The sequence below is a fragment of the Callorhinus ursinus genome, unplaced genomic scaffold (genome assembly GCF_003265705.2).
Source record: "Callorhinus ursinus isolate GAN/ISIS: 27379988/994484 unplaced genomic scaffold, GSC_fseal_2.0 scaffold12, whole genome shotgun sequence".
NCBI classification, from domain to species: domain Eukaryota; kingdom Metazoa; phylum Chordata; class Mammalia; order Carnivora; family Otariidae; genus Callorhinus; species Callorhinus ursinus.
Window position 1 is genome coordinate 64,006,935 of NW_027397074.1, and position 21,371 is coordinate 64,028,305.

At 36.1% G+C, this 21,371-nt stretch overlaps 1 protein-coding gene across 4 annotated transcripts in view; it reads right to left on the minus strand.

Annotated features, from left to right (window-relative positions):
• IQUB (IQ motif and ubiquitin domain containing) overlaps positions 1-21,371 on the minus strand; it is a 207,990-nt gene that overhangs the window by 146,208 nt on the left and 40,411 nt on the right. For 3 of the 4 annotated variants that reach the window (XR_012380306.1, XR_012380305.1, XM_073899138.1), the window contains exons 9-12: positions 19,729-19,899; positions 16,938-17,114; positions 12,873-13,121; positions 11,528-11,713 (exon numbers count right to left, since the gene is read on the minus strand). Coding sequence is in view for 2 of the 4 variants with exons in the window: in XM_073899138.1 (XP_073755239.1) it covers positions 11,528-11,713; positions 12,873-13,121; positions 16,938-17,114; positions 19,729-19,899 (783 nt within the window). In the remaining 2 variants the exon portion in view is untranslated. Of the gene's footprint in view, positions 1-7,149; positions 7,603-11,527; positions 11,714-12,872; positions 13,122-16,937; positions 17,115-19,728; positions 19,900-21,371 lie in introns of those variants that run through there. The other variant, XM_025865817.2, reaches the window with a different exon arrangement.

Here is a 21,371-nt window from a genome sequence, read left to right on the forward strand (position 1 = left end):
GTTAAGCCACATAATTTGTTGTAATTTGTTATAGGAGCCCTAGGAAATGAATACAGCTGCCCATTTCATTCCCATGGATCTGATTATCATTTAATCGTTATAAATCCCCACAGGGTCAAATCACTCAGCTCCTAGGGCTTTTTATTATAACTCTGCTCTCTTTTTCTCTGATGATTAAACTTCACCAGTTGGCTTTTAGCATTGGGGATCACATTGTTCCCATCAAATCGGTTATCAAATTCCAGTACAGCATGCCCACTGTCATCTCCAGCCTATAGGGAACAACTACCACAGAGGTTTTCAAGGATGCTGGTAATCCACTCATGACTGCATTTCTTAATGCCTTGGTGAAGATCCTCTTGTGGAGTACTAACACCTCTAAGAGGTATCTGAGAAAGTCACACATAATAGAGCCCACCCCTACAACCCATTTTCCTGAGTAATGTTTTCCAGAGAAGTTCTTACATTTTGAGCTCATCAATATATGCCATTTTTGAGTCCAGGCTTCAGTTAACACATCTAGCAATTCACAGGACCTCAAACCAACACATTAAATCCTGAATTCTAAGCAAGCACGTGAATTTGGCTTGATACAATCTTTTGTTTTATCCTTTTTGGTCTAATAGTCTTAGAATAAACTCTTATACATGCTCCCCTGACTCTTAATAAAAACTGACACAATCCTACAACTCTTTCAGTATATAGGCTAACTCATACCAGACCATACCTTATTTGTTCCTCCTCACCATTATCCTTACCTTAGCATGAGATCTAGCTGGGGTGCACACTTAATTGACAATACAACTCTATAAGCCTTACACTCGTCTCTAGACTTAATCGTTGGCCACCTCTGCCATGTAAACACATGAGATAAGTAATTTCTGTAGAGTTCTCATAAAGGCTTTCTAAATTTCTCTCTGGGCCTTGTGTTGGACCTTCAAGGCTTTCAGTTTATCCTTTTCCTTATGAACCCTTAATGGTGTAAGAAATACCATCCTATGGTGCAATCTTTGTCATCAAAGTGACCAGTTGGCTCAGCCATTTGATCTTGCTATGCTTATCCTCCACATGCACCCCGGCCTATGCCACCACTTGTGATATTTTGAGTAATCATGATGCTACCACATGCTGCATATCATCAGTGTTCTATTTCCCCCTGGCAAGGAGGTTATCCATATGTTCTTCAAATATGCAAGCAGCCAAAGCCTAGATTCCATTTTGAAGTCTGTTTGCTGGGATTGTTCCTGGTACCAATCACTGTTTTTGTCAGGGTCCAGCAGGTACACTCAAACTGGTTAATTTGAGAAGTATTTAGAAAAAGGTTTATTTTACAAAGGGAAGGGTACTGTTTAAGGAAATCAAAATGAAAACCTGAAACACCTTAAACCTAACTACAAAAGAAAGCAATTCACCCATAAGCTGACGGAGTAAAAAGAAGGAATGAATCTCAGAATTCAAAGAGAGTTACAGAGTAGAAGGGCTGACCATGCAACCAGAGATATGGTCTTAGGCACATAAATCCAGTCACTGACAATAACAGATCGAAAAGACAGAAGAAGCCAGGGGAAAAACACCCTACCTCTGTCTGTCTTTCAGACCTCAAATGTCCTGCTGATGCTTCCCATTGACCAAAGACAACTGGAGGACATTACATAGTCATTGATGCAGTGCATAAAGAGCAGTCTCTCAGGGCACAAAGCAGAGAAGGGAAGGGTGGAAGGTAGATCTGAAGAAGCAAATGAAGAATATCCAGCAAGGGTGCCTGGGTGGCTCAGTTGGTTAAGCGACTGCCTTCGGCTCAGGTCATGATCCTGGAGTCCTGGGATCGAGTCATGCATCGGGCTCCCTGCTCAGCAGGGAGTCTGCTTCTCCCTCTGACCCTCTTCCCTCTCATGCTATCTCTCATTCTCTCTCTCTCAAATAAAAATAAATAAAATCTTAAAAAAAAAAAGAATATCCAGCAAAAGCCAGGTATTTTATCTTTTAATATTTTTAAATTTTATTTGCTAATATTTTGTTTAGGATTTTTGCATCTATATTCATTGTGAAGTTGGCCTATCATTTTCTTTCTGGTACTAGCCTTGCCAAATTTTGATATCAAGGATGTGTTGGCCTCATGAGTTTGGGAGTATTCATTCTTTTTCTATTCCTTAGAAGAAGAATATCTATAGAATTAGAATTCTTTGTTCTTTCAATGCTCAGTTGTGACACAAGACAATTTTACTCGCATTACACTTTGGGCAAAGCATGTTATAGAATCCTGCCTCATTTCGAGAGCATGGAGAATTGCAATCAGTCACCCAGCGCTCCTGGAAAGAGAAAAGAAACAACATTTTCTACCTCTTGACTTACTTCTCTTTTTTTCATTTTTAAGGTTATCTGGGTCAAGAATTGTGAAGGGTCTGAGACGCTACCCAATTACAAGCTAACAAATTTGCCTGCCAGAATTTCATAGATAACAGGGGAAGACATGAGACTCCTGGGTCAGAGATGAAGAACAATTTATTGTTCACAGAAATAGCAGCAGCCACCAGAATATCAGCATTTTGCCCTAATTCCCCCAGGGTGATACAAAGTCCAGATGACACAAGCACACACATTGCAGGGTAGAAATACTAGGCTTAGAAACTCTGAATCTTTTATAGTGAACAGTAAACACTATCCCTATCTTCCAAGACTGCTTGCTATACAAACATCCTGCAAAAGAAGCCTAAAGAAAAGGAAGACTACTATCTCTGCTCAAAAGACATGCAGAAGTGCAAGAGGCCTATGGAGAATGGTTTTTCAAGTGACTTTTTAAAAACTTACTTTTGTATCTAACAGAAATTAATTATTCATTTATATTGTGAATAATAATTTATCAATATAAAGTAACTCTCTTTGCTCTGCTATTTTGCTTCTCAGTTTCATCCTTGAAATTAGTATTACCAACATTTTTTGTTGTGTGCTTACATGTAACTATTACAATTTTACTAAATATCATTACTTTTAACCTTATATGTCATTTAATTCAGGGTATATATCTGGTACAGAGCATTTAGTTTACTCTTTTGACACAATATAATAACTATCCTTTACTAGAGAACTTTAACCTATCTGAATTTATGCATGTGATATTTTTAACCTGTTTTTTCTCTAATATGTACTTCTTCCTGCTAACCTTAGAAAACAAAACCAAAACCTTTTATTTCACAATAGTTCTCAAGTTTATTGTTGTTCCCTTTTTCTTTCTAGAAATGTGTTTATAATTTCATCCTCATTCTGCTAGCAGTTGCCTTTAAATTTTTAAACTAAATATTCAAATATCTACTTTCCTACCTATCTGTTGACCCTTCTCCCATTAAAAAGACTTGGAAAACTTTCCATGAGAGACGATGGACTCTGAGAAACAAACTGAGGGTTCTAGAGGGGCGGGGGGTGGGGGGATGGGTTAGCCTGGTGATGGGTATTAAAGAGGGCATGTTCTGCGTGGAGCACTGGGTGTTATATGCAAACAATGAATCATGGAATACTACATCAAAAACTAATGATGTAATGTATGGTGACTAACATAACATAAAAAAAAAAAACTTGGAACACTTTCATCCCTCTGGACCCAGATATTTTATTGGAATAATCAGGGTATTATTTTTGTAGATTTTTTTTGCAGTATAGATGTTCATTTGAGGAATTATTTTTGTTCATTACATTGTTTCATAGAAATGATCATTTAGAAAGGATCTTGAGGTTGTAGCACTCACTGCCATTTCTCATTTATGATATCATGCCCATACCTTACTTCTACAGTCTTAAGGTTGGCTGGAGTACAGAATGGGTATGCAGAGATTCATGATATGCTCTCCGCTTAACAATGTCTTTCTACTGTCTTCATAAATATTTGCCCCAAAGCAAAATTCTTAGGTCATTTTTTTTACCCTCAAAATTAAAAATCCTTCAATAGAAATGTTCCTCCCTTCTGGCATTTAGTGTTGGAGAAGAGAAATCTATGATGTTGCTATTGATTTTATTTTCTGTGGCTAACTTTTCCTAAATTGAATGCTTATAGAATTTGTCCAATATTCTTGAAATTCAGAAATACCATGAGATTGTGTCTATGTGTGTCTCTATATTAATTTTCCCAGTACTTGGTAGATTCTTTACACAACTAAAGTTATGTCTTTTTAGCTTAGGAAAATTGGCTTTAAATCTCTTTGCTAATTGTTTCTCCTTTTTTATTACATTCTAGGCTCATGTTATCTTTCGTGTAATTAGAGCAAGATTATTAAACTTATTATTTTTGCTCATCTACTTCATTAATTTGTCCTTTTCCTCTAAATTCTAGGGAACTATCTTGAGCTAATCCATCAAATCTTTATTTTAGATTCATCTTTAAAGTACCAAATCCGCTGTTCATTGCCATCTATGTGTTGTTTTTGGTACTTTAGCAATTGTTTATCTTGCATGATAGCAATTTTCCCCAGTATCATTTTTTTGCCCAAAGGATGAAAAATGCTATCAAATATCCTTAACATGAATCAAGAGATTTGATAAATGAATATTTGTTCTCATTCCTCAGAAGGGTCCCTTTTTGATTTTTGAATCTCTATATCTATCTATCTAGTGACTATTCTTCATCAGCTTGTTTTTATAATTTGCAGATATAAAATTCTGTCCTATTATATTATTTAGGCATCTGTCTATATATTACAGTCCCCATTAAGGAGAAGGAAGGAAACACTTTCTTTAGTTTCATTTGTTAGTGGACCAAGGAAAGTATCATCATCAGGTCCTAAACTAGAGGAATGCAGATACTATGAAGGCAGGAGAACCAACTGCTAAACGAACTGTTGCTTCTGGTAAGCTAGAGTTACGTTTTTAGTGGGTAGCAACCTGACTTTTCCCCCACTGACGGCTCTCTAACCAGATACCTCTTCTAGCCCCTTCTGCTTTGGATTTTCAGATAGCTGTCTAAATTGAGAACTGTACTTCCAGAAGGATTAAAAAGTTTTTACCAGATTATTGGGGAAAGTCTGTCTGTTCTTGAGCTGTTTTCCCCCCTTAGTGGTTATTCTCCCAGCCCTATAGGTACTGCCCCTTTCCCTACATGAATTCAATTGCTCTAGCTGGTCCACCCCTCTCTGTTGTATTCCACTAATCTTCCATACCAAGAGCAAATGCTATCTAGTCAGTTGCTTCATCCCTAGGGTAAATAATGGAATTCCCAAAGACCCTTATTTGCCCCTATCTGAATATTTCTCCCTTGATGCTTGCCTCCCCAGCCCTTTCTTCTCTAAGATAGGATGTTCTTGTACACTGTCTTATGAAAATCTGGTCATTTACATTCCAGTGTAAACCCACTGTTGTCTGCTTTGAATTGTTACCTGTTTATTAGTGATCAGAACGGTCTCCAATCTAATCCCATCTGTAATTTGCCATTTAGAAAGTTCCCAGAATGTCTGAATTGTCCATGGAAACCTAAAAATAACATCATTATAGCACTTCCCTCCTTGATGTTTATTTCCTTAAAAACAATCACCATGTGCCATGATTTTGCCAAACAAAAAAATAATTGTAGATGTCCTAGAAAATATGTTGCTGAAATATTGGCAAATATTTATGTAGAACAAATATTAATATTTAGATTGAATTCCTTGAGCGCTAAACTGAAGAGAACAGCTCATTAACTACTGATTGGAATGAGGAGAAAAATTCTCCCTTCACCCCTCTCTCTAATTATGGTGTCTGTGTGTGTGTTTGTGTATGTGTGTGTGTGTGTGTGTGAAATACTGCTACTTGAGTTATAGAGCTTCACTTTAAATTCTTTCTCTCTAGCAAGATATCTTCTATTTAGCCATCCAGATCCTCTATCCCTATTATCTACTCCTCTCTTTGCCCTGAAACTGCATGGATTATGCCAACAGAATTCTATTTCTCCTGCTTTCCTTCTGAGTTCTACCAATGGGAAAAGCAAGCAGGAGACTGGAGGAAGGGAGAAGCGTGAAATCAGAGTATTCATTTCTCCAGTTCATGAAACCACCTGGGTTGACTATCCCATGACAGTTGGTTTCTGATTCTCTCAGTGATCTTCTTTACACCAAGCATTCTCAGACATCTCCCTCCGCAGGTTCATTTAAGACTAGGGTTCGAGACAGCTTATCTCATATTGGCCCTGAGTTCCTGCACTCACTTTATAATAAGTCCTTTGTAAATATACCCTCCTTGAATTTTCCTATTTTGAATGTGCTACCAATTTCCTATTAAGACTGACACACATACCCTGTTCATCACTGTAGGTCTCTGAAATGCATGTAGTCAAGGTTATTCCTTTGGCTTATTGGGGATGGGGCTGTTACAGTTTACTGAACCAAGTTTGTCCTTCCTCCAGAATGTCATCATTGCCCCATTGGGAGTTTTCTTCCCATAGGATAAAATATAGTTCTACTGTTTACCCTGTTTTCCAGCATGGAATGCATTTGTTTGTTTGTTTAGAAATAATTCCAGTTGTTTTACTGGGATTTTAGGAAGGATGGAAGGTAAAAGTAGAAAATAAAAAGTGAAGATTCACTGGGGCGCCTGGGTGGCTCAGTCGTTAAGCGTCTGTCTTCCGCTCCAGTCATGATCCCGGGGTCCTGGGATCGAGCCCCACATTGGGCTCTCTGCTCAGCGGGGAGCCTGTTTCTCCCTCTCCCTCTGCCCCTGCTTGTGTTCCCTCTCTCGCTGTGTCTCTCTCTGTCAAATAAATAAATAAAATCTTTAAAAAAAAGAGGCTTTAAATCGCTGTATTAAAACATAGCATCTTTTATCCTACCTATAAAGATTTTTAAGAAAGAAAATTTTGTTTCCTCTCATCCATATACTGACTATTCTAAAACTACATTTAACCTAAAATAAATTATTTGAGTTGAAAGTTAAAGCTAGCTTTTGTTTGTGGTTTTATAGCGCACTTGAAATTTAAAAAAATTTTTTTTTTTTTTTATAAAATTTTTTATTTATTTGAGACAGAGAGACAGCGAGAGAGCACAAGCAGGGGGAGCAGCAGAGGGAGAGGGAGAAGCAGGCTCCCTGCTGAGCAGGGAGCCCGATGTGGGGCTCGATCCCAGGACTCCAGGATCATGACCTGAGCTGAAGGCAGTCGCCTAACCAACTGAGCCACCCAGGCGCCCCTTAAAAAATTTTAATGTGAAAATATGAAAAGTAAAATGTTCTTTACCTTAAAATATTAATTTCAGGAACAAAACTGTATTTCAGTTTTCACTAAACGTCTAACAATAAAACATTTATATAGGGATGTTTTGTCTTCATACAACTTATGATACTATGAGAAAGAAAAAACAATTAAAATCAATAAAAAGATAAAATTCTATTTCCATATTGTGTAGCCTCTGTATTCCTCTATTAGCAGTGGACAAAAATGATGATCATCAAATACTCCTGGATCTTCTAGGGACTAGGCCTCTGGGACACTATAATCTTAGGAGTTGTTTCTGAGTGATATTTCTTTCTGATCTCATCTATTTCACCATCATCAAGTATAAATGAAGCCAGCACTGGAATTTGAGAAAAATAGTTCTTAGCCAGGATATGTTTGTGTTTGATCTTGTGAATAAACAAGGGTTCATATCCCTGAAAAGAAAAGAAAATCAGATTCTATTAAATGTCACAGATATATTTTGCCAAGCAAAAAAAATAAAAACACTTTCATATCTTGGTGCCTTTACTTCTCTGTTCTCTCAGCCCAGAGAACACTGCTTCCTACTTTGTCTATCATCTTTCAGGGCTCGGCTCCTATGAGGCTCTAATCTTGAGGCCTTTCCTGACTCTCCCTCTGACCTCTGAGTCCAAACTAATCCCTCCTTCCTCTTACTTGCAAGTACTATTATGTATTTTAATTGTAATATTTAGTTCATTCTGCCCTCAATTTTACTATCTGCTTGAGAGTCTCTCCGTTATAAGAAATACTCCTTGAAGGTTCAAACTGGGTGTTTTTAATATGTGTCTCTCAACACCACCTAAATTCAATTATTTTTGAATGAATGATTTTGTCACCTTGGTTCACTCTTTAAATCTACTTCAACACTGATACAATTACCAACTTTTGACTGACTTATTTTTTCTAAAATTGGTACTTATCTCCCGATCTCCAGGGTCCAAAACAAAGATCACAATGGTATTCTGACAGTATAAACCTCTCTGCTCCCCTTTACCACCTTAGATTCCCACCGCATGAGTCCATTTTCTGTCTTCTAAATAGAAAATAACCTTTCTGTCTTTATCAAGCCTCTGTACCTTTCCACTTTAATTCTTAATTAATGTTTAGGCTTCTTGTCTCTCCACAGCTAGCATAGAACTTTGAACTTTTTCTGTTATGTAGCAATCCACCGTATAAGACCATCTGTCTTCTAATGAGAGTGGCAGACTACTTGCTGCCAACCCAATATCCACTCTCTATTCCACTGGTATTTAGAGGCCTGATTTTGTATTTTGTGATGTGCTCAGCTTTCCTAGCCTTTATTCTAGCGAGGGATGGGCATATGACAAGTTTCAGGCCATTATACATACATGTATATATAGAACAGAAGCCATTGGACAAAGCTTACAAGAAAGCTTTTTAAGAGAATGCAGGAGATGATGTAGCTATTTTATCCCTAAGAGTCCACAAGCATGAGAATGAAAGTCAAATGTTAAATACAGCTGAAGAAAAAGTTAGAGGGCCTGAGTTTCTGAGAGCATTGTGGAGCCACCATCTGGACCCCAGACTGCCAACCTCTGGACTTCTTGCTTGATGGACACTAACTTCACATTTGATTAAGTCATTATCAATTGCTTAGTCTATTATTTGCAACCAAACTTGAATACAACTGAAACGATGAAGAATTGTGTCCATTACACGTCCTTGTTTTTCTCCAAGCACATAGCACAGTATGAAGAAAGCACATTCAAAAGAAAATTCTGGGTGAATTAATAAATACCATCTATTTCCTTTATTAATCTTATCGACCCTTCTCTTCAACCAAATCACAAATACAATTTGTACCTCCTCTTAAAATTTGTCTTCTAAAAGTAAGACATCCCTCACTAAAGATCCTTCCATTGTGTCAAAACAAAGGTAAAGAAAGCCTGGAGAAAAGGAGCCAAAGCACACAATATTCTGGCAGAGAGTATTATGTAGGAGTATACTGGGCTTGTTTTTAAGTTTCCTCTCTACAGACACATATAACAGGGCAAAATACTCATCCTTTGCACTAATCTGTGTTCTACCACTTCTTAGTCCTTACTTCATTAAGAAAACTAACACATTTCTATTATACAACATTAAATTACATGTGTACAGAACTTTATAGGTTTTAAAGCACCTTTATAGAACAAAAATGTAATCATTAAAGGTAAGATAAGCATAGTATGGTACATACAAGCAAAGGAACAATAAGCGACTTTTAAAGAATAATATGGAAAGATATCCAATATATATTATCCCCTTTTCATATTATCTCCTTTTTACATATGAGAAAACTAGGGCACTGAGACATCAGCAAATTTGCTCAACTTCTCTCAGCTCCTGAGTGACAGAGCCAGAATTCAACTAGGGCTGCTCTGATCCTCTGTATTGATTGCATGTTTTTAGCTAAACTTTATAAAAATTTATGATGCAAAGAAGGCAGGTCTAGGGTGCCTGGGTGGCTCAGTTGGTTGGGCAACTGCCTTCGGCTCAGGTCATGATCCTGGAGTCCCGGGATCGAGTCCCGCATCGGGCTCCCTACTCAGCAGGGAGTCTGCTTCTCCCTCTGACCCTCTTCCCTCTCGTGCTCTCTCTCTCTATCTCATTCTCTCTCTCAAATAAATAAATAAAATCTTTAAAAAAAAAAAAAAAGAAGGCAGGTCTTAATGTCCTATAGATTGATTATTAGTGACAGAAATTGGGGAAATACTGGGTCAGTTCTCCTGGCTTTAAATCCACTGTTGTTCCTACTTTGACCAGTGTGCACACCACAAGAAACTGCTCTGCCTCATTTACGTTCAGAGAACAGAAGTCTTTTTCCAGGCTTTTCCTATAACTTGTGTTATGATTGCAGGGAGCCAAGATTATTTTAAATTTTGAGCATTTTTTTACTTACTGAGAAAGCAAATATCTCTGTGCATTAAGGAAATTCTAGAAATGCTTTAACTTGTGGCAAGATATAAACTATTCTTTAACGAGGCTGAATATTAATACTTAACAGATTAATCTAGGCCAAAACCATAAAAAGGCAATTGTTTTTTTTAGTTTGTCTGGTTGAGAACCTTAGCTCTATTTATAGAAATTCAGTAAGATCGGTATTCTGAAATTAGAAATGCAAGTGAATAGAACATTTAATTTGGTACTGCAGTAATTTGATTGAATACACAAAGGGAGTGTGTGGATTAATTGAAACAGTAGAATATCAGCTTTGGGAATGAACTTCAATCCCACTATGGGTCCTAGATGAAATAATATTGTAGTATTGGCTATGCCTCCAGTGATTAAATATTTATGAAGCAGTTTAGTTTACTAAATATAATATTTAACACAGTTTCAGTTTCATGCTGCTCTTTCTTTCAATCCCTAGAGTAAAATTTTTCTTAGCCTCGCTTCTACTAGAAAATTATTCAAAAAAGCTAAAAATTTAACTAGTTTCTCCTCTTTATACCTTCTCCCTCCCCAATAAAAACACAAGCAGGGAATAGCACCATTCAAAATAACTAAATTTGAAGTCATTTCTTTATTTTCTCTTAACTGACATTTTGCACGAAATTAATAGTTTAGAAATTTAATCAACAGAAGGCAGAGAATCAGTATCAGCTGTTGGAATCCTAAGCTTGCTCAGTGTAAGTGAAGCTCTCTGATGAACTCAATTCTGCTCATCAAAATGTTTTACAGATTGCACCTTGTAAGTTACTAAAATTAAATGGTATTGAATTTTTACAGTGCTTTCCCCACTCCTAGTCACTTGGGAGAAAATGAAAAATGGAGCCTCAGAACCATATCCCATCCGTATGATTTCCATTTAGAGCACAAGATTATGAGAAAAATTTGAGAATTTAGTGTGCTTTTTAGGCAGACTCATTATGGTTAATCAAAGAAGGGCAGATTCTAGGTTATATAATATCTATCTGGTATTTCATTTATTCATTCAACAAATACTTACTAAACCCCTAGTCTGTGACAGGCACTGGTGTAGTTTATTAAGAGATATAGACATGAATAAGCTAAATAAAATCCCCGCCTTCATGGAATTTACCATGGAATGACATGCTCGAACTTGCTATTATTAGCAGAGAGGGGAATCAAGTTTAGATACTGGTAAGATGTTTAGATCTCCTATCTTGTCCCTTTCTGTGCCTTAGCTTCCTTTTAATTTTAATCTCAGCCATACGTACCATCCACACATTTTGTTACTGTTATTCATTCTCTGTTCCTTAATCCAATGGAAGTATGTAAATTATTCATGGAATGTAGTAAAAGGCAGTCAAGTTATCCTCTAATATTTTCAATGATTAAATTAATTCCTCAAATGAAGTTCTACTTTCTTACCTCTTCAATACTTGTTAGCTTGAGATGAGCAACACCTTCATCTTTGGTAAGAAGAATGCAGTTCCAGGGGGACCATTCCAAGGACTTATCCCACCTGACCATGACCAGATCGTTGAGATCCTTCCAGGCACTGAGTACTGACTGTGAGGCCCAGATGTTCTCTACCAGGTACTGAATATCTTGTAGCTGCATGTCGAAACAAGTTTGAAAAATCATGTTCTCTTCTAAACATAACACTTCTTTAAGATTATTCTATTACTTGAGGAAATAATCATATTGAGTATATTTTTAAAAGAGAAACATGACTCATGAAGTTTTTAGTGCTTCTTATAGCTTATTTTTTGCCAAATCTCTGCTCACTCGGCCCAAGCTACATTATCAGTTTCACAGTCATGACTGCATCTTTCACCCAGAGAAAGCTGCATGTATCCCTTCCAGTATGCTAATTTTACCTGACATGTAAATGGTATTCAGTACTTTTCAAAATGTATTTGCCACTATCCTTATCCTTACCCTAACCCTTATCCTCAGGGTTATTGTAGGTCATTTTTTTTTCCACTTTACGAATGAAGAAACTGAGATTGATAAAGATTAAGCAATTTGCTTAGTGTTATTAAAAAGACTGTTGTTTTAATGAAAAAAGAAGGAAAATGGGGGAAATGAAGTAATGGTTTAAAAACTTTTTTTAAATCCGAGGGGGAGACGAACCATGAGAGACTGTGGACTCTGAGAAACAAACTGAGGGTTCTAGAGGGGAGGGGGTTGGGGGGATGGGTTAGCCTGGTGATGGGTATTAAAGAGGGCACGTTCTGCGTGGAGCACTGGGTGTTATACGCAAACAATGGATCATGGAACACTACATCAAAAACTAATGATGTAATGTATGGGGACTAACATAACATAATAAAATTTAAAAAAACTTTTTTTTTAAATCTAAGCTATAGTAGCTAAAATTCTTGAAATGTTTTTTTTTTTTTTAAGATTTTATTTATTTGACAGAGAGAGACACAGTGAGAGAGAGAACACAAGCAGGGGAAGTGGGAGATGGAGAAGCAGACTCCCCACTGAGCAGGGAGCCCGATGCGGGGCTCGATCCCAGGACCCTGGGACCATGACCGGAGCTGAAGGCAGATGCTTAATGACTGAGCCACCCAGGTGCCCCTTGAAATGGTATTTTATCACGAGGTCTGTATAGACTTAAAATTGCCAGAGGGGCAAACTTCACAAAGTATAAGCATAAACAAAGGAACTATTATTTAAAAAGGTTTCTGTGGGAAAGAGAAATCTTTTCTGTAAAATCAGTGAAGAAATTTCATCCATGATTGGCAACCCTTACTGATCATACCTGCATCAGGAAAGCAATTTTGGAATCATCTTCATAATCAGCTTCTGAATAGTAGAGCCGCTGCAGTAAACATTTGTACTTCAAAAATGATTCTCGTTGTCGAGTCTCATTGTCAAGGTTAATACAGCGACGACACCGGTATATGCGGTGTAAGGTGGATGAGACGGCAAACTCTGTGGAAGGCAAATAGAGCTGGCAACCGTGGCAAAAGTAAATCTTCTTATAAAACTTCAATGGGTCTTGAGGGACCTAAATAGTAAAAAACAAAAAAAGTTACAAAAGTCAGGCTAAATACTAATCAACAGAAGCACTGAGGGCTAACTTATCTTAGAATGAGATAAAAAGTTGGTTAATTTTTAAAGTCCTATTTCCCTTAACTTCCTATTTTACACAAAATTTAAATTTCAAGCAGTATTCATTTGTCCTGCCAAATTGTTAAGGAATCTGTATTATTTTTAAAAAGAATTTAGATTTTTGGTGTCATACTATATTAATCTTACAGGCTAGATTGACATATAAGTAAAAGCCCACTAAACTAAGTGTTTTTCTCATTTCATTTATCTTAACACTAAATTTGGATTGACTCAAAGATCGATATTCAAAACTTGAAACTCTGCATCATACAGTAGTTATATTTTTAATTTTTTGAGGAACTTCCATACTGTTTTCTGTAATGGCTGTATCAATTTAAATTTCAGAGAACAGAACACAAGAGTTCCCTTTTCTCCCTATCTTTGCCACCACTTGTTATTTCCTGTCTTTTTGATACGAGCCATTCTGACAGGTAGAAGAGGATATCTCATTGTGGTTTGATTTGCATTTCCCAATGATTAGTGACATGAAGCACTTTTTCATGTACATGTTGGCCATTTGTATGTCTTCTTTGAGAAAATGTCTATTGAGGTCTTTTGCCCATTTTTAAATTGGGTTAAAATTATTTTGCTATCGAGTTGTAGAAGTTCCTTTTTTTTTTTGGATATTAACTCAAATGGTTTGCAAATATTTTTTCCCATTCTGTAGGTTGCCTTTTATTTTGTTGATTGTTTCCTCTCTGTGCAGAAGGTTTTCAGTTTGACACATCCCATTTGTCTATTTTTACTCCTGTCACCTTTGCTTTTGTTATCATGACCAAAAAAATCATTGCTAAGGTCAATGTCAACAAGATTTTCCCTATATTTCCTCTTAATAGTATTATAGTTTCAGGTCTTATATTTAAATCTTTAACCTATTTTGAGTTGATTTTTGTATGTGGTGTGAGATAAAGGTTGATTTTTTTGCATGTGGCTATCCAGTTTTTTCAACATCCTTTAGTAAAGAAACTATCCTTTCCTCACTGTACATTCTTAGCTCCTTTGAGGGTTTGTTTCTGGGCTTTCTATTTTGTGGCACTGATCTATGTGTCTGTTTTTGTGGCAGTACCATACTGTTTGAACTATATAGCTTTGGAATATAGTTTGAAATCAGGAAGCATGATGCCTCCAGCTTTGTTCTTTCTCGAGATTGCTTTGGCTATATGGGATCTTTTGTGGTTCCATACAAATTTTAGGATTTTTTTTCTATTTCTGTGAAAAATGCCATTGGAATTTTGATAGGGACTGCATGGACTCTATAGATCACTTTGGGTAGTGTGAACATTTTAACAATTCTTTTTTTTTTAAAGATTTTATTTATTTATTTGAGAGAGAGAGAATGAGAGATAGAGAGCACGAGAGGGAAGAGGGTCAGAGGGAGAAGCAGACTCCCTGCTGAGCAGGGAGCCCAATACGGGACTTGATCCTGGGACTCCAGGATCATGACCTGAGCTGAAGGCAGTCGCTTAACCAACTGAGCCACCCAGGAGCCCAACAATATTAATTCTTTGAAAAAGATTTCTTAAGTACAAAATAAATGCCAAAAGCATGATCCATTTTAAAAATGGATAAATCCAACCTCACTGAAATAAAAAACATCTGCTCTGTTAAAGATACTGTTAAGAGAATGAGAAGACAAGCTGCAGACTGAGGGAAAATATTTACAAACCATGTATCTTACAAAGGACTTATATATAAAATATATAAGGAATTCTCAAAACTCAGTAATGAGAAAATAAACAACTCAATTTTAAGAAGGGGGGTTAGTGGCAAATGATATGTGCAGATACTTCAACAAAAAGTTATATGGATGGCAAAAAAAGATGCATGAAAAGATGCTTAATATTATATTCATTATAATATATATATAATAAATAATATATAACATATAATATATATAATATATATTCATTAGGAAATCACAGATTAAAATATAATGGAATACTACATTTATTAGAATTCTAAAAGTAAAATAGAGACTGGCAATACCAGCTGCTGACAAGGATGCAGAACTATTGGAACTCTCACATTACAGTTGGGGATGAAACAGATAAAACTGGCTTAGGTATAACCAAATAGTCAATTTTACCAAAGGTAAATTTAAAAACTGAATAAAATGGTAAATTATGTGAATGTGTAGAATATTAAAATCTATTACTGCAAACGTATAAAAGCTGAGTTAAGTATATAGAGGACTAGAAGGTAGCTTGGGCAAATAAAACACTAATTTGAATAAGAAATAATATAATGGACAATTTTTCTCTTGGAGTTTTGTTATATATTAGATATATATTTTTAAGATTTTAAGTAATCTCTACACCCAATGTGGAGCTCGAACTTACAACCCTGAGATCAAGAGTTGCATGTTCTACAGGCTGAGCCAGCCGGGCACCACTGACGTTTTGTTATATTCTCTTGCAATACAATTAAATTTTAAAAATCCATCAAAGCGGCACCTGGGTGACTCAGTCAGTTGAGCATCCAACTCTTGGTTTCTGCTCAGGTCATGCATGATCTAAGGGTCTTAAGATCGAGCCCCACATCAAGCTCTGGGCTCAGTGGGGAGTCTGCTTGGGATTCTCTCTCTCCCTCTCCCTCTACTTCTCCCTCTGCTTGCACATGCTCTCTCTCTAAAAATAAATAAATAAATCTTTAAGAAATAAAAAAATAGGGCGCCTGGGTGGCTCAGTTGGTTAAGCGACTGCCTTCGGCTCAGGTCATGATCCTGGAGTCCTGGGATCGAGTCCCGCATCGGGCTCCCTGCTCAGCGAGGAGCCTGCTTCTCCCTCTGGCCCTCCCCCCTCTCATGTGCTCTCTCTCTCTCGCTCTCATTCTCACTCTCTCAAAATAAATAAATCTTAAAAAAAAGAAATAATAAAAATAAAATAAAGATCCATTAAAAAAGAAAATAAAACAATTAATTTTATTTTTCTAAAAGGTTTGACCAAATATTGAGATTTTATATCAAAAAAGCAAAATAGATATTTAGCTGGCTTCTTAATAAATTATAACTTCAAATATAATCACTAGAATAAAACACTATTTAGAATTCTTTAGTAAACCACTCCCTTCTAAACTTTACTAAAAGTGTTTTAAATAGTTTTGGACAGTAAGAAGGCAATAAGATACTTTTCTTGGCTCTAGACAGCAAAATCCTCATAGAAGCCTAAGCCTGTTGGAGCTGGAAAAGGTAGTTTAATTCAAATTCACGTACATTTGAAGTTCTCTCAGGGTATCTACACAGATCTGTTCAGTAATAACTATGACTAAGCATTAAGTCTTATAAGGAAACACAAACAAGGCACATGTAAAATCTCAGAAATGAAGCCTCATGAAGGAGGGGACCCATGAATTAAATGTCAGAAAATGAACAAGAGTTAGCTGAGTGGAGTAGGGGACAACATTCCAGGTGGAAGTAACAGTATGTTCAAAAGCATGACAGGGTGAGAGGTCAGGATTGCACAGTGCAATATTCAGTTTGGTTCAGAGAGGAAGGAAGAATTCAAACTTAAAAATACAGACACAGAAGAAGTTAAATGACTAAGTTTAATTTATTGACATAAAAAAAACAATCATTCAAAAGAGATTTCACCAACAAGATGGTCTTCCACATGGACCCCAAGTAAAGCATTAAAGCAAAATTTGAATGTACTTCAATTTACTATAGCATATCTCAGAATTCTGAGAAAGGAATACAGGAAAAAAAGTAGAGTACCTTAAGATGTCTTGCAACTTCTGGATTAAATAGAGGTGTTTTGATGTAACGAAAAAAGAGTGTTGCAATTCTTTTTCTGAGTCCTTCAAGATTATGATGTTTGACTCCTCTCATCATAAGGTCCACCTCTCTGTCAATCAGTTCTAGAATTTCCTGAGTCAGTTTACATTCATGTTCCTATACAAAACAAACATATTCAGTATAGAATTTTTAAAGTCACTAATTTAATTTTCAAAATTACCACCAAATAAACTGAAAACTATATTCCAAAAGAAAGAAATTCCAAAAGAAACTGGTAGGAATGTACCAACAACTAATCTGGAAAAAATCTTGACATTATCTAGGAGAGCTCCAGATATGCGTAATCTACAATCCACCAATTCCACTCTTTAGAGTGCTTTAGAGAAATGTGCATATAGACTCATTGATTACAAAAGTTCAAAATTAGAAACAACCAAATATCCACAAATAAATTGATGACATAAATAAGTGATGGTTTATTCATACAGTACATATAATGATAGAATATCAAATGTATGGAAATGAGTAAACTACAGCTATATACAATAACAAGCTTAAATCTTACAAATTAATGTTGTTGAGCAAAAGCAGCAAGGCACAAGATAATACTGTATCATTCCGTTTAAATAAAATCCAAAAATAAGCAACACTAAACCATATTATTCAAAGACATATGTATATAGATATAAGTATATATACAGAGAGAGAGATACATGCATACACATAGGTAGCAAAACTATAAAGAAAATCAAGGAAATGACTGCTATGAAAGTCAATATTCTAGGGGACGAGAGGGTGAACTGGGATTACAAAGAGAAAGGGGGATACTCGCAATGTTGGCAATGTCCTGTTCTGGGGTCAGAGATAGGTTACATGGTTGGTGACTTCATATTTGTTTAATTGTGTGTGTGTGTGTGTATAAAATACATTTTTTCTGCAAATTTGTATAATTCACAATAATTTTTTAATAAAGTCACAGAAATGAGTGTGGTTGAATAAGAGAGCCCCAAGTAGAAGTTAAGTGATTAAGGTAGGATTTATGAGTAGTAAAATAGAAGTAAGTTGATCCAACTGCTCAAGAGAGGATTAAAAGAAACAGTTTGAATGAAGGAGTCAGAATGTGAAGTCAGTGTAACTGTAAAATAATGTTCTCCCGTACTTTTTAATACATACTTGGTAAAGCTAACTCAAGAGTCTATATCAGGGGTCCTTGACCCTGAAGGCGTATTAGAATGACCTGGGGGAGATTTTTAAAGGTTTTAACATTGCCCTCATACTTGAGGATCTAATTTAACTTCTCTGAAATGGGGCCTACATATCATCCCTTATTCATTTATTCTCATATTCTCTTCTCTCTCAATCTCTCTCTCTATCTCTGTGAATCTTGCTCTCTCTTTCAAGCTCTCCAGATGATTCTAATGTGTACTCAGGTTTAATTCCCTGGTCTCTCTTAGTAATTGTCATCAAAGTAATACCTATCATTCATTGAGGGCTCCCTATTTGTAAGCACTGAGATATATAGATATTTATTTATATTTTATAAATAGATATATATGTACATATATACACACACATATTTATAACCTCCAAGCAACTAATTTTACAAATGATGAAACTGATTTTCAGAAATGTTAAATAACTTATCTAAGATTATACAGCCTAATGAATAGATCCAGAATTTGAGTCATGCTTAAAGGCCTTAATCCTCCATCAAAATATTGTTAAATAAATATACATGTAGATATACTAGGTTAAAAATATTGTTTAAGATATGCACAATTTATTTTTTAAGCCTATCCTTTGTTTTTGTTTTCTTTTTATTATTATTATTGTTATTAACCAGCTTATGTTCCTAAACATGTCAGTTAGGAGGATTTCTACTGTATTCCCTACCTGCACTCTTTTTTCTGATCTGGCTTTTTTACTGCCCACCATGGATACCATGTTCATTTCCGACCGCTGGACCTACTGCTTCTCTCTTTCTTCCTAACTATCTCTATTTTCCAATATTAGTCACTACACAAACATCTCTAAAAAGGTAATCCAGAACAAAGGCAGTCAATGCCTCTGTTCTCAGGATGAGGAGAAATGGGGGCGCCTGGGTGGCTCAATGGGTTAAGTGTCTGCCTTCAGCTCAGGTCATGATCCCCGGGTCCTGGGATGGAGCCCCACGTTGGGGAGTCAGCTTCTCCCTCTCCCTCTGCTGCTTCCCTCTACTCCTGCTCTCACTCTCAAATAAATAAATAAAATCTTAAAAAAAAAAAGATGGGAAGAAACACAAGAGATCTATGGAGACTTACCTCCCAACAAGAACCATTTACTCAACTAAAGTGTAATTAAATCAATAAATAAAGAGAAAAAAATTAAAATACTCCAATGCTGCTTTAAAACTGCTAAAAATAAAATTTTCACTGAAGTGTCAAAATATATAGACAATTGTTGCTTTACTGAACTGAGTTGAGTATTAATTCCACGCTATATATTTGTATCCATTGCACAGATATGGGTATATTTATGTTTAGAATATTCATTGTGTTACATTTATATTTATTATGTATCATAATGTATAGTTTGAGAACTTTTAGATAAATATTAAAGCATAAGCCACATCCTCCCCAAATTATACCAAAACAATATAGCTGTTGACAAAATAAATTCATATATATAAACATTGATTAATCATCTTTAAAATTAATACAAAACAGTTTATTTTAGTATTCATTTATTTTTATTGATAGTGATACTCCAAACGAAGAGAAAGTTAACATACCTTCACAGTATGTTTAAGCGTTAGGAGTACATCCAGCCTTTCATCTTGAGAGATATTTTTCAGCATAATGCATTTATAGATGTTCTGCAGCTCTCTGGCTCTGATGGTGAACGGTGTATCCATCTCAATTATTTTGCCACTAAATGTTCTCCATACCTTTGGAGCTGAACACTTAAAAAAATATATTAAGTTCATAATTATCAGTTAATTAAAGGTTAAAAAGTAATTGTTACTTCTACTAAAAGTTACCTTAGTATCATGTGCTTTATGAGTAAAAGTATCACTAAAACTTGAGGAAATTAATTGAAGAATTTGTAGACCATGGGAAAGTAAAACATTTTAGGAAAAAAGATATAAAAGAGCTATTTAGTCTGTGGAAGTGCAAACATTTCTACAGGATTCAGAATTTGCTACACATTTGTACTAATTCTTATGTTGAATGGCTTAATGGGTATATGGAATAACTCATTGCCCCTTGGGAAAGGCATGTTATTTGGAATGTTTAAAAAAAAGGATCTGCTTGGTTCAGTTATAATTTATAGAAATGTGTCTTGATCATGCTTTGCCAATTGAAGCCAACTTTTGTGGAGCAATTGTTACAATCCTCAATGCATTAGACCTATAGATACTGCAAAATGGGACTCTGAGTTATGGTTTTGTTTCTGATAAACATTAAGTCTATAACAAGTTCACAGTTCCTCACAAAGCAGATGTCCATAATCAAATGGCTATATTTAGCTATCTTAGCAGTGCCGTGGTCCCTGCCTCCTGATGATGGCTAATATTCTCACTCCCTATTTCCAGATCTGGCTTGATGTCTCCCAACCTAGACCGCCCCATGAACTGAGGGTTAAAAATGGCGTTCACTCAGTTCATGATCCCAGGGTTCTGGGATCAAGCCCTGCGTCAGACTCACTGCTCAGCGGGGAGTATGCTTCTCCCTCTCTTTCTCTCCACTCGTGCTTTCTCTCTCATTCTCTCTCTCTCCCCAAATAAATAAATTTAATTAATTAATTAAATTAAACAAACAATCAAATAAATAAATAAATAATAAATGGTGTTCACTTGCCCTGAAGCTCATCTGCAGACTCCTGGGCTAAGAAAGGAGATGGAGTGTGGAGTGAGACACCAGAGACACCACTGCAATCTTTAATGAAGATTAAGTCTGTGTTTGACACTGTTCCTGTTCCCTCTTACCAAGCCTTTAAGAAAAGATGCATTCACCTAGAAATTTCACTGTGAAAACTCACTATTTTCTCTTCTTCTTTACGGTATAAAGCTGCTCAGTTTCTTTCCCTGATTTTAATCTATCAGAAACAAGGCTATTTTGATCATGACTATCAACTGTCCAAATGCTGAATTTTTTATAGGCTGAATGGCTAAGTGCTTTGGAAACCTGCAGTCCAATTTATGCCATACTTGCAGCCATTTAAGTCTTAGATTTTATATAATTTAAAGTTTAAATAGAAGCCCATGTATGGGGACAAATCATCAGGAATGCAGACTAGCCAAACAGAGAAATAATATAAGGCTGTATTTAAAATGACAGTATTATGGGGGCACCTGCGTGGCTCATTCGTTAAGCGTCTACCTTCAGCTCAGGTCATGTTCCCAGGGTCCTGGGATCAAGCCCCGCATCGGGC